Here is a 15,103-nt window from a genome sequence, read left to right as displayed (position 1 = left end):
GCACGGGTGTCATGTCATCTCCTTTATGTAGAACAGTTTGAGCGTCACTGTTGTCCTTAAGGAGGGGTTGCTCTGTAAGACTTCTTTGTCCCTTCCCATCAGCTAAGCTAATGGCCTCGCCTGTGTGTTCATTTCTACCCCTGCAGAAAGTTCATCACTGAGCTCTGTAAAGGCCCATGCTAGTCACCTTTGATCACCACAGTGGTTACCTAACCTACTCTCGCACAGCAGTGTGAACACTCTATCTCATTCACCCGCAAGTTCACGGGTACTGCTTAAACATGTTTTAGTGTTTACTAAACGTGAGTTCTGAGAAAATGGGCCTTTTAATTTTAAATTCATCTCCATTCACTTCTAAACGGTAACACCTATCATGGTACCTGGCACATTATGTGTGCGCAGATGTTATTAAAGGAGTGCATTCATGAATATTCAAATGCTTGCCATTAGTAAGTAAACAAAACTTACTTTCTGGTTCAGGATTCCAGTATACAAAATACGGATGCCGGAGGAAAAGCGACAGTAAAATGGTTCACCGCAGCTTCTGTGAGGTCAATAAAAAGCCGAAACCCATCAGACGCATGTGCAACATTCAGGATTGCATACACCCGCTGTAAGCACTGAATCACGTGACCCTGCTGCCATGGTGGGAATGGGAATGCCTTTAATGTTCTGTTCAACTCAAAGATTTTACATTTACCTATTAAGTAGTCAGTCTTGTTGCAAGGGCAAGGAATATATAAAGCGATGATCCCTGCTTTTCCCTACATTCCTAACTCCTGAAATACAAATCTATTTATAGTTGTTTTGTTTCTTTTGATATTTGATTACCCATTTTCATCTATGGGTTGCCGTCTACCCATTGACTCTCGGGGGAAGTGACAGGTTACATGTTAAATGTCGAGTTTCTTCCAGAGATCCAGCATTCCTCGATACTATAGAGCACACTTAACCTTTTTTTTCTTGGTTTTAACAACATGGACTTATTTACTGACAGTAGTATCTGGGGTGAATGTCACATGAGTCTCAACAGGTAAGCCATGCTGTAAGAGCAGAATGTAGCTTCCTTCTTTGTAAAACTGTTTGTCTTGAAGACCAGTCACATCTAAATATTAAATACTCAGGTATCCTAGTAGTTAGAGTTCTGACTCGGCCTGGCTTTCACACACCTTTCTCCCTGGGTATTCTGAATCAATTACATCCTATTATTGGTTCATTTATCCATTGCAAGAGGTACTAGTCTCTTCAGGATCTTAAAGTATAATTTTTATATATATATATATATATATATATATATATATATATATATATATATATATTTAGCTGTAGATACTTAGGAACAGCATCTAAGAGGTTAAAGTACAATTATGAGACGTGTCTTGCTCCTACTCTCCCTTCTTAATTCACATGTAGGTAGACATTTCTGTTTTCTCCCAGAATCTTAAAGTATATGTCCCTATCTTGGCTAGATTCCCAAGCTATTGAAAATTAGTGGTCATTTTGATTCTCAGTTCTATAGGACATATTTTTCTCATCTTTCTAAGTTCTTTAAAGCCTTGTCATCAGAATGCAACTTCCGAGTGATGAAAGGGACCATCATAAGTATCTTTCCTAGTATACTGTGTACTCGGAGAGATAATTTAATGGCAAGTAATTACACTTATGGTACACAAGTATATTTTGATAATGTTAAAAATCAAGGTAATTAATATATACTTAAACACTCAGACACTTGGCTCTTCTGTGTGGTATACACTCATAAATATCTTCACGGCTTTGAAATGCATACCACACTGTTGTTAACCTATACGAATTATGCTTCTTGGTAGATCAGCCAACCCATCTCTCTGAAGGCATCTGAGGGAGTCCTTTGTCATCTTCACATTCTCTCCTGTCCACGACCACCCTCCACCCTTGCTCCCTACTTCACTGTGGTCTGCCTTCTTACATGCCGTTCATCGGCCACGTATTCCTTGAGTTTTTTTTGTCAGTCTTTTCCCTCTTCCATCTGCTTAGTCAGTAGGCAAATACTCGAGGCATACAGATTATCTGACCCTTATATAACTACAAAGTCCCAACATAGAAGTGTATCGATACCTTAGTACACTTTGATTTTCGTAGTTTAAGACTGACCTAGCTGTCAAAATGAAATACGGTGTTTAGAATAGAGAATTGTGCTCATTTTTGAAGGCCTCAATTATGACTTCAATTAAAGAGACATGTCTTATGAGAGAATGTAATCATAGCTGACTCAGCATTAACCCACTGTAGGTGACATTGGGATTCGGGAATGTCCCATTGGAGATAGCTTTGAACATTAGTCTGAGGAAACCTTTTTATTAGGTGCATTTACGGAGGTACTTTCTATCAAGGCTTGCATGTATGACTTTCCTCTTCAGCTCACTGAGGTCCAACAAGAGTGAAAGCTAGAATATTGAAATGGTAAGTGAGGTTAATATTTCATGAATAAGAGCGTACTAGCCAGATCCCTCTGTTGTTCAAAAGCAAAGTGTTGGGCCCATTGTCATTGTCAGAAAGTTGTTCCCCCATACAGTGCATAAGATGGGAAACTCCTAGGCATCTTCTTCACTGCTCCCTCTTCTCCCACAGCTGGGCAGCGGAAGAATGGGAACACTGCAGCAGAAGCTGCGGCAGCTCTGGGTATCAGCTGCGCACCGTGCGCTGCCTCCAGCCACTCCAGGATGGTACCAACCGCTCAGTGCACAGCAAGTACTGCCTGGGAGACCGTCCTGAGAGCCGCCGGCCCTGTAACAGAATGCCCTGCCCAGCCCAGTGGAAAACAGGGCCCTGGAATGAGGTGAGGTGTTTGTTAGCATGCAGTGTGTGAAGGGGTTAGGAAAAAAATTAATAATTTCAGACAGTATTTGTGGTTATTAATAACTGTGGTAGGGACAAACTGTGATTAGGTGTTTGGTGAGAGGGAGGTATCTGAAAGCCCCCCCCCCCAAATCTTCTGATATCACAGTGACTTCCTCTCACATAAGTTCTGATTCACTACAGAATGGAAGACCCTAGACATCAGTAACCCTGTGTACCCATCCCTCCACCCCTTTTACTCTATCCTTGTTCTAGCTGGTAAAGTAAGCTTTCTTGTTCCAAAATCATGCTTGTCCAAGCATACTCCTTCATGTGACTTGTTCTTCCCTGTCTCTGATCTAACCATATCTTCTCCCTCCACCAAGGCTCACCACCGTAATCCAAACTTCTTACTCAGTACCTTGTGATCCCTTTTAGCAAGGCTTCCTTTGCCTTTAAAGGACAAGGACCAGAGTAGCTCTAGACTCCTACTCAGGACAGAGAATTGTGAAGCCTGTCTTAGTCTCTTCTTGCCCTCAGTCCAATGACAGTGTGCCTTGCTTTCTCAGTGTATAACCACAGCCTGGGGTTAAATGGTATTTGGTGACTGGCTGGATCATTGTTTTATTGTCTGTATTACCACCTGTCCTTGATATTTCTAAGGATTCAAAATAAGAGGGCTCATAGAAAGCTGGAACATCAGAAAGCAGGTAGAGAAGAAAGGACCAGTCGTCCACAGGGGATAATATGGAGAAATGTCCATTCCCCTTAGAGACCTAGAACTGAGTTTCTCCCAGCCTGGTCTATCTCAACAGTACAGAAGTTTTTCAGCTTAGTTTGAAAGTTCTTGTCAGTAAATTCTGCTCTCTCTAAGAAAAATAAAGGAGTTGGGGGCTGCCGACTAGGACCTGGCAAGGAAGCCAAAGTATGAGTCCAGGATTATCTGGTTTCAGAATCTCTGTGCAGCATCTCTTCCATAGAGAGTGAACTCCAGAGCTGGCAAGTGGTTTGTGGCGTGTGTGTTGTGGGGGTTAGAGATCCTGGTAGGAGCGTGCATGTTCCTTGGCTCTGTAGAATCAACATCTGTAATTGCAGCCTTTGTCTCTGTAGTGTTCAGTGACCTGCGGTGAAGGAACAGAGGTGAGACAGGTTCTCTGTAGGACTGGAGACCACTGTGATGGCGAAAAGCCAGAGTCCGTCAGAGCCTGCCAGCTGCCTCCATGTAATGGTAAGAGCATCACTAATGGTTCTTAACACTGTGACATTGTTGAACCTCAGAGAGCAGAAAGTCCTTTCAGCATAAGGTCTGGAATTTGCATTAGCTTACCAAGAAATAGTCAAAGGAAGACACCACTGGAAATAATAGCCTGAGAATGCTGTTTGAAATAGAGCCAGCATCACCAATTTACTAAACCAGTGCATTGGGGGATACTGGGTGGGGCCGTGTCAAACATAAGTAGCGTTTTTCAATGTGAGTTTCTGTTGGGGACTACCTTCCCACCACCACCTATTCTTTACCTTTATACTCTTGCAGAATTACAGTTAGATTATTACAGCAGGCTTAGAGATACTACTGAAATTATGTGACTCAACCTTAAGATCCTTTCTAATCACTACTCATATGTACAAAGTGCGATTCCAAAATAGACACCTTGTACATATCTCCAACTCAAGCAGTTTTCTGAGTGACCCTACTAGTTATATTTTGAAAGTAAAAGTTTAGGTTTTTTTATTTATCTTAATATGCCTTAAACAGCTCAATGGCTGAGCCGCTTCCTAACTTCCATGTGGCAGATGATGGTTATGCTCTCTCTCTTCTGAACCTCTCAGATCTGGTTTATCCTCCTATATCCTTCCTCCTCCCTCTCTTGCTCCCTTGCCCAGGAATGGTAAAAGTCCCACCTCTGTCTCTCTGCCCAGACATTTTATTTACCAATCAAAACCAACTGGGGGTGGGGACCCTCAGCTTCTTTCACATGGATTCTCTTGTAATTCTGGGAGCCCAATTAACATAATACAAGCCATTAGACTAAACCACAACACACTAGGGTCTGTCATTTATACCTGCTGAAAGAGGGAAAATTAATCAAGTATTAAAGGATAGGCCTCATGGAAAGCGTACACACATACACACACACACACATACACACACACACACACACACACACACACACGCACACTTTTATTTGGTTACACTTGGTGGATTTTTTCCTTTGTTTGTTTGTAGGAGGTTTATTTTGTTTTTTTTGGAGGTTTTTGTTATCATATTTGGTTTTGTTTCTTTCTTTTCTTTGAGAAAGAACTTAAAGTTGAATTAGGGATGAGATTCTGGAAGGACTTGGGGAAGGGAAAGATTATGAGCAAAATATATTTAAATTTTAAAACTGTTAAATAATAAAAATGTAAAAATAGAATAAGATGAAAAATAATAAATAAAAGTGAAATTTTTCTAAAAGTTTCACCATCAGTTGATATTTGCCGTAGATTCTTTTATGGATATTGATTACTACATTGGGTCCCTTGTAGTCCTAATTTGCCAATACTTTTATTTTTATCACTAATTAATGTTGGATATTTTCTGTAACTATTATTATGACTGCATTTTATTTTTCTTAGACAGTAATTATAGAAATTAATTTTAAAATAAAATTTCATTTTTTAAACGAAAAAAAAAGAAAGAGAAATGGTAAGGACCAACATGGCCACAAGGGGGAGACATAGGACTTCTTTATTTAGCTGTTTCCTTTGGAAAGTGATTTTCAATCTAGAACACAAAGGGGGAAAATGAAGAAGCAAACCATGCCCAGTTAGACGCTTTAAAACTTCCTGTTGCTGTATTAATTTGTCCATATGTACTATTGCTGTCAGAGCCAAACACTTTCTTGGTAAGCTCTGTTGATTCTGTTAGCTCAAACATGTGCACATGGCTGCCTGTCAGCACAGATCTACCTGCTCCTTTTGGTGGTAGTGGGTGAGACATTGTAAAATCAATGTGCCGAGGAGACAGCATTATTGTGTTAGTGTGCCCATATTTGTTTCGGGAGCTTTACTGTCCTGAGTTCGAAGTTTAAAGCCAATTTGGGGGGTTCTGACATCACAAGTTTCTATGCTGTTTCAGCCAAACAGGTAGGGTAGACCTTGGTCGTAAACTACAGATTTGATGACCTTTTGAAGTCTGACATAAAGCTCCTTTCCCACAGTTCTTATGACGTAGGAGGGGGGTGTGAAAAGGCTATAAAGTTTCTGTTACTTTAATGATCGATTTTGGTATATGAATATATTTGGTTATAATATTCATTTGCCTTTAAGGCCTGCTCATCTGTGCCTACAAAATTAGGATGAAGCTTGTCCTCAGTATCTTTCACTCCTCCATACAGAATATTCTCGAACCTAATGAGACTTGGGCTGTCAGTCGCTCTGCAGTGACCAGGTGCTCACATTCAGACAAGAGTTGCATCTCAGCCTTTCTAATGCACAGAGGATGTTTCTGGGCCCATCCTCCCGTCGGTAGCAGGCTAATGGTGTTAACATGATAGAGAAAAAAGAATGTCTGTGAGAAAGACTCCCTCAGCAGAGGCTACAAGCCTTAGTCATAGTCAGGACAGTTTACTTATTTTTAGACAAGACAGACAGGAAATGCAGTTCCCAAGCGAAGAACTGATATTTCTGCAGTTAAAAAAAAATCTCACAAATCCTTAGTCACCAATAGCACCACCTAGCTATGACCTTAGCAAGCATAAGGTATCCAAATAATTAAATGTACGGTATACATAAATGTTTTATTGTACTATGTAATTTTATGTACAGGTCAAGAAGTAGTTTAATTAGAATATCAGCTTTTGGTGTTGATGGTGGGGAGATATCCTTCTTCTTGATGCCTGTAAATGTCACAACAGCGTGACTGTCAGCTTGGGATGTGGACATGGAACAGCACATGAAACAAGAAAGTAGTCTGCTGTCGATGTCAACAACTGACCCTCTTAAAAAGAACTCTCAGAAGTTCTTTGGCATTATGGAACAGATTTGTTACCTTGAAGAGTATTCTTACATAATGATGGCCTATAGGTGCTATATAACACTTTGCTTTTTAAATGGTACAGGACCACATTTGTCTCTATAAATATCCCCATATGTCATATGAATAAACATAACATACTGTCAGTTCCATAAAATTAAATGTAATATGAGTTACTTAGAACAAAGTTGACACATTTTATAGAGCTGTTTTGTTTTCTAATAAGAACCCAAGAATGCCCAGTAGTCAACATGAAACTTGGTTTCAAGCCAGACAATTCTATTTTAGTCAAAGTGGCCATTGTTTGCTTTGCTAAAATGTTATAATGATTTAATTAGCTACAGAAGCAGTGTTTAATATTCATTTTAGTTGTGAATTGAAAATCATTGCAGAGGCAAATTATTAGAAAGGCAAACTTCAATATTACACAGTTAAAAAGGATGCCTCTCACCATCTTCAGAATGAATGCAGTTTTTCTCCTCCTACAGATACATATCTCAGTTTTGTCTCAAAGATAGCGTTCCCCCTCAATGAACTGACAGCTTCTGCTGGAGACAGTGAAACAGTGATCATGCCAAGTGAGTTGTAAACACAGAGCTGCTTGGTTTATCAGGGTGTTGTGGGACATGCTTATAATCTCAGCCCTATAGAGTCCTGCCTTAAAAAATCAAAACAAAAGTTATCTATTACAGTCTATCCATCCTATTTGTATTTGTTAATACTTTTTGTTTCTTTGATCTTTTCAGGTTTATGCATGTGTGTTTTTTTTATGTTTTTGCAGATGAGCCATGTTTGGGTGATAAGTCCATATTCTGTCAAATGGAGGTGCTAGCAAGATATTGCTCCATACCAGGGTATAACAAGTTATGCTGTGAGTCATGTAGCAAGCGTAGTGGTACCCTGCCACCACCATACCTTCAAGAAGCTGCTGAAATCCACAGTGATGCTATCTTTGGCCCTAGTGACCTCCCTAGGTCCCTAGTAATGCCTACAGCCTTTCTCCCTTACTACTCAGGGACCCGTGCTAAGAAATCCCTGAGTAGCATCTCTTCCATGCCAAATCCCAATGCAGATGCTGCCTTCAGAGCTAGCAGTCGAGCTACTGCTGACTTCCCCCGTGGGAAGAAAGCACAACAGGCTGGAAGAAAGACGCTGGTATCAATACCATCTTCCTCATCCATAAAGACAGATCACCTCCATTCTGCCTCCTCTGTGGCTGCTGCCCCCTCTCCTGCTATCAGTGATTCAATAGGTGCTTCTCCCCAGACAAGAACACCAAAGAAAGATGCAAAGAGTATTAGCAGAAGACATCCGACCAGGTCAACCACCTCAGAGAGATGAGAAAGCAGACTAGTGGAGCTAGAAGTCAAAGGGAAACCTGGACAGCCTCCCTCCCTGCATGGTGCATACAGCTTGTTAAAAAGCGGTACTCTCCACAGAAAGTTTACTCACGTCCTCTATACATGGAAGGACAGGAAGTGCTGGTTCACTTTTTAGTTGCTTCCATCCTCCTCCTGTTCCCCATCGACTTGTTTACCAGAATCCATTGGAAGAAAGCGCCAAAGACTGTTTTCGGAAGGAAAGAGTCGCAGCAGCAGTGACCTCTGCCTTAGAATGCCAGCAGTTGGGAAATTAAGGCAAGAGGGCCGCCGCCAGTTCTGGGACAGCCAGGAACATCTCTCCCCAAAACAAACAAACAAAAAAGAAACGGGAAGGGTTGCTCTCTAAGGAAGAATAGAGACTGGAGCCGATTGCGCATATCAGCTGATTTGTTCGTTTGTTTTTTTAAAAGCTACAGTTAAGAATAACCCAAACAAATGCCAGTGGTTCACGCTTCAAGAAATTTTGGAAATAATTCTTAGACTTGTATTCCTATTTATCTATATTAGAAATACTGTATGAGCAAATTTGCAACTGACATGTAAATACTGTACATTGCAGAAATCAGTATTATTTTAAGATGTTCTCAAGTGATTGTTTACTATCTTACATTTCTGGATGTTTTAGGGTGCCTGTCATCGAGTATTGCCTTATGTGACATTCCATGGGTTGATTTCAAAGCAGAAGAGGTAGAAGAAGTTGGGATTACAGCTACTGACAATGTAAAGAGGGTTTGCTGTTTGTTATCTGTTGACACTGCAGATGTACAGGTGACTCATTTAATCTACTGCCTTCCTTTCTTGCAACAAAGGAAACAGGATTGGTGTCGCCATGTGTCTGTGCACACAGGCTGCAGTGGCTAAGCTTGTACAAGACAAAGCCCAACCTTCTTGCCATCACATCAAAGGGCATCGGTGGCGATGCTATCAATTCGTGTGCTATCAATTGTACTTGATATACTGTGATCATCACAGATGTGTTCTGTGTGTTCTTTCAGTGCTGAGAAAAGTATCATCAGGCTAAAACTAACACTTGAGTACATTAGTGCTTTGAAAGCAAGTTCAAGGAAGAGAGTCTTTGTCATGGTTGAGATATTTATTTTTCTGCATGGTTCATATCTAAACGTTCCCAGTCACAATGCATCGGACTGCAGTGCCATGGCGGTAGTTCTGTTAGTGACCAACATGCTCACATAAAGCCAGAAATGCTCCCTCCAGGGAGAGGATGTATAGTACTTGTATATAGGACACAGATCTGAAGATATTTATTTTAAGAGTTGATTTTTTTCTTGATAGTCTTTTTATGTCTTTAATATTGACACTAATATCAATGACATTTTAGTAAACTAGAGAGACATAATTAGAGTTGTGTGCTATGTTCTGTGCAGAAAGGACAAATTTAAACTGAGCACACGGCCAACTCAAAGAACAAAAATCAAACAGATTCTTACTTTAAAAAAAAAAAAAGAACAAATTTGGCAGTGCTTGATTGAATCCAAGACCTAGCACACACGAAGCCAGCACTCCATCACTGAGCTGAATTTCTATCCCCTTTTATACTTTCAAGACAGGATCTCCCTAAGTTGCCCAGGCAGGCCTTGAACTTGTGATCCACTTGCCACAACCTCCCAAGAAGCAAAGCTTGTGTTAAATTTTTACATTTTTTTAAAGTAGTCCATACAGAGTAACTTGTTCCCCTTCAAGGACGCATAAAATAGTCAGGAATTCAGCTAGCTGTTTAATAAATAATGAATTAGAAAGGTTTCTAAAGCCGGGTGAGGTGGTGCACACCTGTCATCCCAGCATTCAGAAGCTGAGGCAGGAGGATTACTGTGAGCATGCAGCCAGCCTGGGCCATGTCGCAAGACTCTGCTTCAAACAAAACATATTTTAAGTACGTAATGAGTACTTCCTGAACTGCATTTAAAGACAAACGTGTTGTGAGCATGCTTTTAAAGTCATTTTCTAAACATGTCTAGAAATCCATTCCGCAGACTGAAGTAGAGATGTGTTAATCCTTTCAAAGCACAGCCTGGGAAGGCCTTTTGTGTTATAACCATCACAGATGAACAGCCTAAGCTATGACTCAATACCTCGAAACCATTGCTGCTACTTCATGCAAGAATTTTAAACGTTGAGTTAGGTGATTTCCTGATAGTTAAGTCATCCCTGAGCCTTAAAAACGTTCTCTCTTCTCTCTCTTTTGAACACTTCACCAGAATGAAATTCTCTCTAGTTTGCTTGGGTGTACACACATCTGGTCCACAGGGAATCTGAAGATGGTCACACACATACACCTCCCATAAGATGTATATATTCCTTCCACTTTCTACCTATGTGCTTTTATTTCTTCTAAGCTGAAAGTTCCTTTTTATCAAGGTGTACACTACTGATGCTGTTTGTTGTATTGGGAACACATAGCAATAAAAAAAAAAACGTGAAAGAGGAGGCGTGGCCTTGCTAGTTTTCTTTGGTGCTTGTGGGAATGTATCTTTTCCTCCAATAGAGTGAAACAATAACCTTTCACTGAAGATGCTAGAGAATCTCTTGCTTCCGCCTCTCAAGATAAATGGCAGTTTTAAAGATGCTAAGAAGCCATGGGAGGTGGATTTTGCTGAAGTCTTTCCCTCAGAACTATGTAAGAGAAGAACAAGAAGGCTGATGATGTAATGAAGAAAAGAGAGCTTCCTTCCCCGCCCCACCCCATGTGAAGTCTCAGAGTGTGGGAGACGCCCAGCAGCTTTGTGCCATGATTATCTGAGGATTGTGTGGGGGGGTTCACACTGGACTCAAGACAGCAAGGAAGAACAGAACACCACAGTGAACGGATGCCTTTTACTATGTAAAGAGACACTAGGGCGCAGATGCCAGTTTGAAGGGCGAAGCATGCAGAATTGAGTTTAACCTCCACCTGCCACCTCATACCCAGGCAGCCTCTGGCGACTTCTCTGATGTTCACTTTCTTCAGCAATGACATGGACAGCAGAGCTCTGACAGTACAGTGAAAATGAAGTAACACATGTAAATCAGCACAGGGCCAAATGCATAGCGCTTCTCAGTGGACATCAAACCACTGTCTATATAATCCTCCTCAACTTTCACTGTACAGTTGAACCACAGCTGACTTCTGGTGTCTGTCTACATCAGAATCAGAATTGCTCAGTCTCCTTGTAAGTAAACTAGATGGTTTGGGAAATCTCAGGGAAAAACAACTTTAAAAGTTGATGTAACAACTCAATATAAATGCTCTCCAGTCATTGATTTCGAAGATTTTTAGCTTCTTCTATCCGTCTGCCTTTTCCAGACAATGATCAAACTAAATGGCCAGCTAGCATTTTTCCTGGGAACTTGGCTGATGGTCCCTCATACCAGCAGCAGCATGGGTTCCCACACATTTGTTTCATCAATATACTTTGCAGTCAGCAGCAAAATCAGTCTTCTAGACACACTTTGTAGTTCCTTTATGCTTCAAAGTCTTTTAAATTTAAGTTATGTAAGAAAAAAATCAATAGGAGAAGGATAAAAAAAAAGCCAGAGAATATCACCTGCTAAAGATGTGTTAAAGCAAAATGACTATCAAAACTGCTTACAACCTAGTAAGTTCGAAAAGCCATTCAGTTCACACAAACATCATCAACTAAAACAATTCTCTTTGGTCCCAGGTGCTTTGAATTATTTCAAGCAGAGCTCAAGGTGAACTTTTAAAGACCCGTTATATTGTCTATGATGCAAAGAAAACATAATCCACTAACATGAACCTGAGATCTCTGGATTTCCAGAGCAAAGATGCTACACTGTAATCTTATCAGTCACTTTACCTAAGAATTACCTCATCAGTTAGCTCTGTCCTGATTAAGTCTGAAGTGAGCAAAACTGTGCTCCAGACAGTACTAACTAACCTTGTATTAAAAGAGCTGCTTTGAAAAGTTAGTATTTTTCCAGCCAGCTCCATTTCAGACACAGTCATCATGCCCCAAGGTGAAAGGAACAGATTCTATTGTCACTGCTAAGGAATAGATCTGCTAACATAACACTTGTGTCTACGCAGAGAAAAGTTCTTGAACGCTCTGCTTGAATACCACATAGAAAAAGGCTCATAGTAGTTCAAGGTGGAAAAGAAATTCTCAGTGGTAGAAGAGTACATCTGTTTTCCATTTCTTTGGCAGAGATAAGAATTCTGACCTATGACTGAATGGTGCCCTAGTTAAGAGCACCAGTGGTAAAGTCAGACTGCTGGCCTGCTTGTCGTCGGCTCTCTGTGACTTGGATGAGTAACTTCATGTATCCGATCCTCAGTTCTTTTATTTGTGAAATTCAACAGCCCATACTTCATAGAACCATTTAGGCAAAATAAACATTGATAACCCAGAAGAAAACTACCATATCTGACAGGTATTGCACATTTTGCAACTATAATTTTTTTCTTCACAGAAAAAGTCTTTGGGATGATCAAGAGCTCGGATTATTTAGTTTGATTATTTTAAAACCAAAGTTATGACTCCATGTATCTTCTGTGCCCTAGAGCATATGAACAGAAGCCCATGGGCAGAGAGATGGGCAGAGGTAATAGACTGTGTAGGCTTCACTTGTCTTTCATATAACCTTGGAGATCACTAAAAGCATCAAGGCATCTTACCTTGCCCATGATGCATCATGAATCAAAACACTGTACCCAAGTTTAGTGTCATCAAATCCTTTTTAGGGTGACACACTTTTCCTCGACATGCAGAAAGGGGGCCTGGCTGTTTACATTCCTGAGAAGAACAGTTCACATAACTTGAACTTTTGACTTCAGACAAACTTTCTTTTGGGCTTCTCATTGGTCCCTGGCAGTCAAGTTTGTTTATCACATACCATCTGCTCACTTCATGAGTTCCTTAAGGACTGCTGTAGAACACATATGCCCCAGAGTTCTGGATGGCTTCTCTTACGTTTTCAGTCGTCTTCTCTCTGAGCCATGTTACTAGACAGGACCTGAGAACACTCAGATGCGGTACCTCCCTCTTACCTTTGCAGATCTGTCTAAATCATAGGCTGCTGGGCTCGTGGTTGTTGTTTAGACATCTCAGATTCTTACATGGTGGCTTACACAGCAGCATAAACTCTGACAGGTGCCTTCACATCTCCAGCACAAAGCGTGGAGCCTGGGTTTCAGAAGGCATGAGCTCTTTCAGTCAGCTGGGCTTTGCCTTAAGAGAGAGAAACCTCTGGGTAAGGGTGTTTTATGGGTAAGGGAGCCAGTCAAAAGTAACATCGGGTTTATGGGTTGGTATGGGGATTTGGCTTTGTTTTTTTTTTTTTCCAAGTTCTCCACAGCATTTCATAGGAAGGAGTTCCGGATTTGGCTTCAGACAAGGTGAGTTTGAAACTTTCTATTCATACGCTGTAAGGTTTATCTCCTATTAAATTCTCTGGGGCTCCCTTGTCTATACCATGGATCTAGCTCAAATCTAGCTCGTCTCTAGAGTGGAACCAAACAAGCTCATTCTCCTGAAAACATATATAGGTGCCACAACAAACTATTAACTACACCTTGACTTAGTTATTACAGCTTATATTTTATATAATTTATGAGTCAAAAGAGACTATAACACAACCCAGGGAAGCTCCCTCTGGCCCCACTCGCCCAGTCACCTTGACTGGCTCCTCTATATCAAATGACCTCTTACAAAGTTAATTCTCTGTCTGTGTATATGCCTTCAGGTCTATACCAAAGTGCCTCCTGGGCATCTTACCTCTGTTGATAGCTCTACTTCAGCATTTCTCAAAGCAGAGTTCCCATCTTTTCTGGAGCCTGAGTCCTGTGTTCTGTGTTCTTTTCAAGTCTGTGTTTCACAGAGTAATGATCATGCCATTTTTCTTTCTTTTGTTTCTTGTCTTTAATTCTTATGCATATTTGGTCAGCTCCCTTGATTTTTGGTTTCCCCTTCTAAAATGTCTTCTCCTCCATCTGATCTGTCATGTATAGCTTTGTAGTTTATGCCTAGTTTACCTCAGGTTGGGAAGTCTGGGTACTGAGTTGGGTAGTAGAAGTAACAAAGAACGGGTCTGTGGGTGGTTGCAAGCAGGGCAGGTCCTGGTGGAAGCCTCAAGCTTAGGGAGGCTGGAGGGTTTCCCTACAACAAATAACAAGTATCTTAACATGCCCTAGTTAAATCTGTCCTTGAAACCTCACCAAAAGTCAGCTTCCCATGATCAATGTGCCATCTCAAACCTTGTATTCCCTTTCTTAACAGGTTCAAATTCTTATCTTCAGCAAGAGGTATTGTGGGAACATGCTGCTAAATGAAGGATAAAGTCTACCAAGACCAGATAGCCTCTGAGCTCAGCACAAAATGGAAGACTGCCTTGTTGGCAGGTTTTCTCCTTCTCCGACCTTATCCCAAGAGGATTCTAAGCCCCTCAAACTCTGCCTCTGTCTCAGGAAAGTCACATAACAAAAACATGGAGTTCTCCATGCTAGTAAGGTATCTAGATAGGACCAGCATATTCAGCTAGTGAGCTTCCCTTCCTGAGCATTCCTTCTCACAAAAGGTATTTAATCCCTGGTTCACCCTAAGTAAGGTGTATGCATTTACACCCACCATCAGATAAAACAGTTTGAGCAAGCAAGGACTGCCTCTTCATCAAAGATGGCCAAGAGATGGTGAAGGGAGTAAGGGTGGGGAGAGGCCATGCCTAAATCTCTTGGAGAAGGTCTTCTCTCTCCTAGCCCCTCTGTACTGTTGGCACTCGATCAAACCGGGTTCTGCCTGTCCCAGACTCTGCCTTTCCCTTCCTGCCTGACCATAACGATACCGAGTGGAAGCACAGACCAGGTACCTATGTTCTCAACTCCCAGCAGTATCCCAGGGCCATCTGGATACATAGGAGACTGGGAACCACATCAATC

General features: G+C 41.1%; 1 protein-coding gene across 2 annotated transcripts in view; it reads left to right on the top strand.

Moving 5' to 3' along the window:
- Adamts3 (ADAM metallopeptidase with thrombospondin type 1 motif 3) overlaps positions 1 to 10,654 on the top strand; it is a 215,308-nt gene extending 204,654 nt beyond the window's left edge. For both annotated transcript variants that reach the window (XM_028752617.1, XM_028752615.1), the window contains exons 19-22: positions 481 to 613; positions 2,611 to 2,818; positions 3,928 to 4,045; positions 7,614 to 10,654. In XM_028752617.1, the coding sequence (XP_028608450.1) occupies positions 481 to 613; positions 2,611 to 2,818; positions 3,928 to 4,045; positions 7,614 to 8,173 (1,019 nt within the window). In that variant the 3' untranslated portion in view covers positions 8,174 to 10,654. The remainder of the gene's footprint in view (positions 1 to 480; positions 614 to 2,610; positions 2,819 to 3,927; positions 4,046 to 7,613) is intronic.
- The last annotated feature ends 4,449 nt before the right edge of the window (positions 10,655 to 15,103 follow it).

The sequence above is a fragment of the Grammomys surdaster genome, unplaced genomic scaffold, assembly GCF_004785775.1.
Source record: "Grammomys surdaster isolate TR1022 unplaced genomic scaffold, NIH_TR_1.0 125928, whole genome shotgun sequence".
Lineage (NCBI taxonomy): Eukaryota > Metazoa > Chordata > Mammalia > Rodentia > Muridae > Grammomys > Grammomys surdaster.
This window is presented reverse-complemented; position numbering and strand designations above follow the sequence as displayed.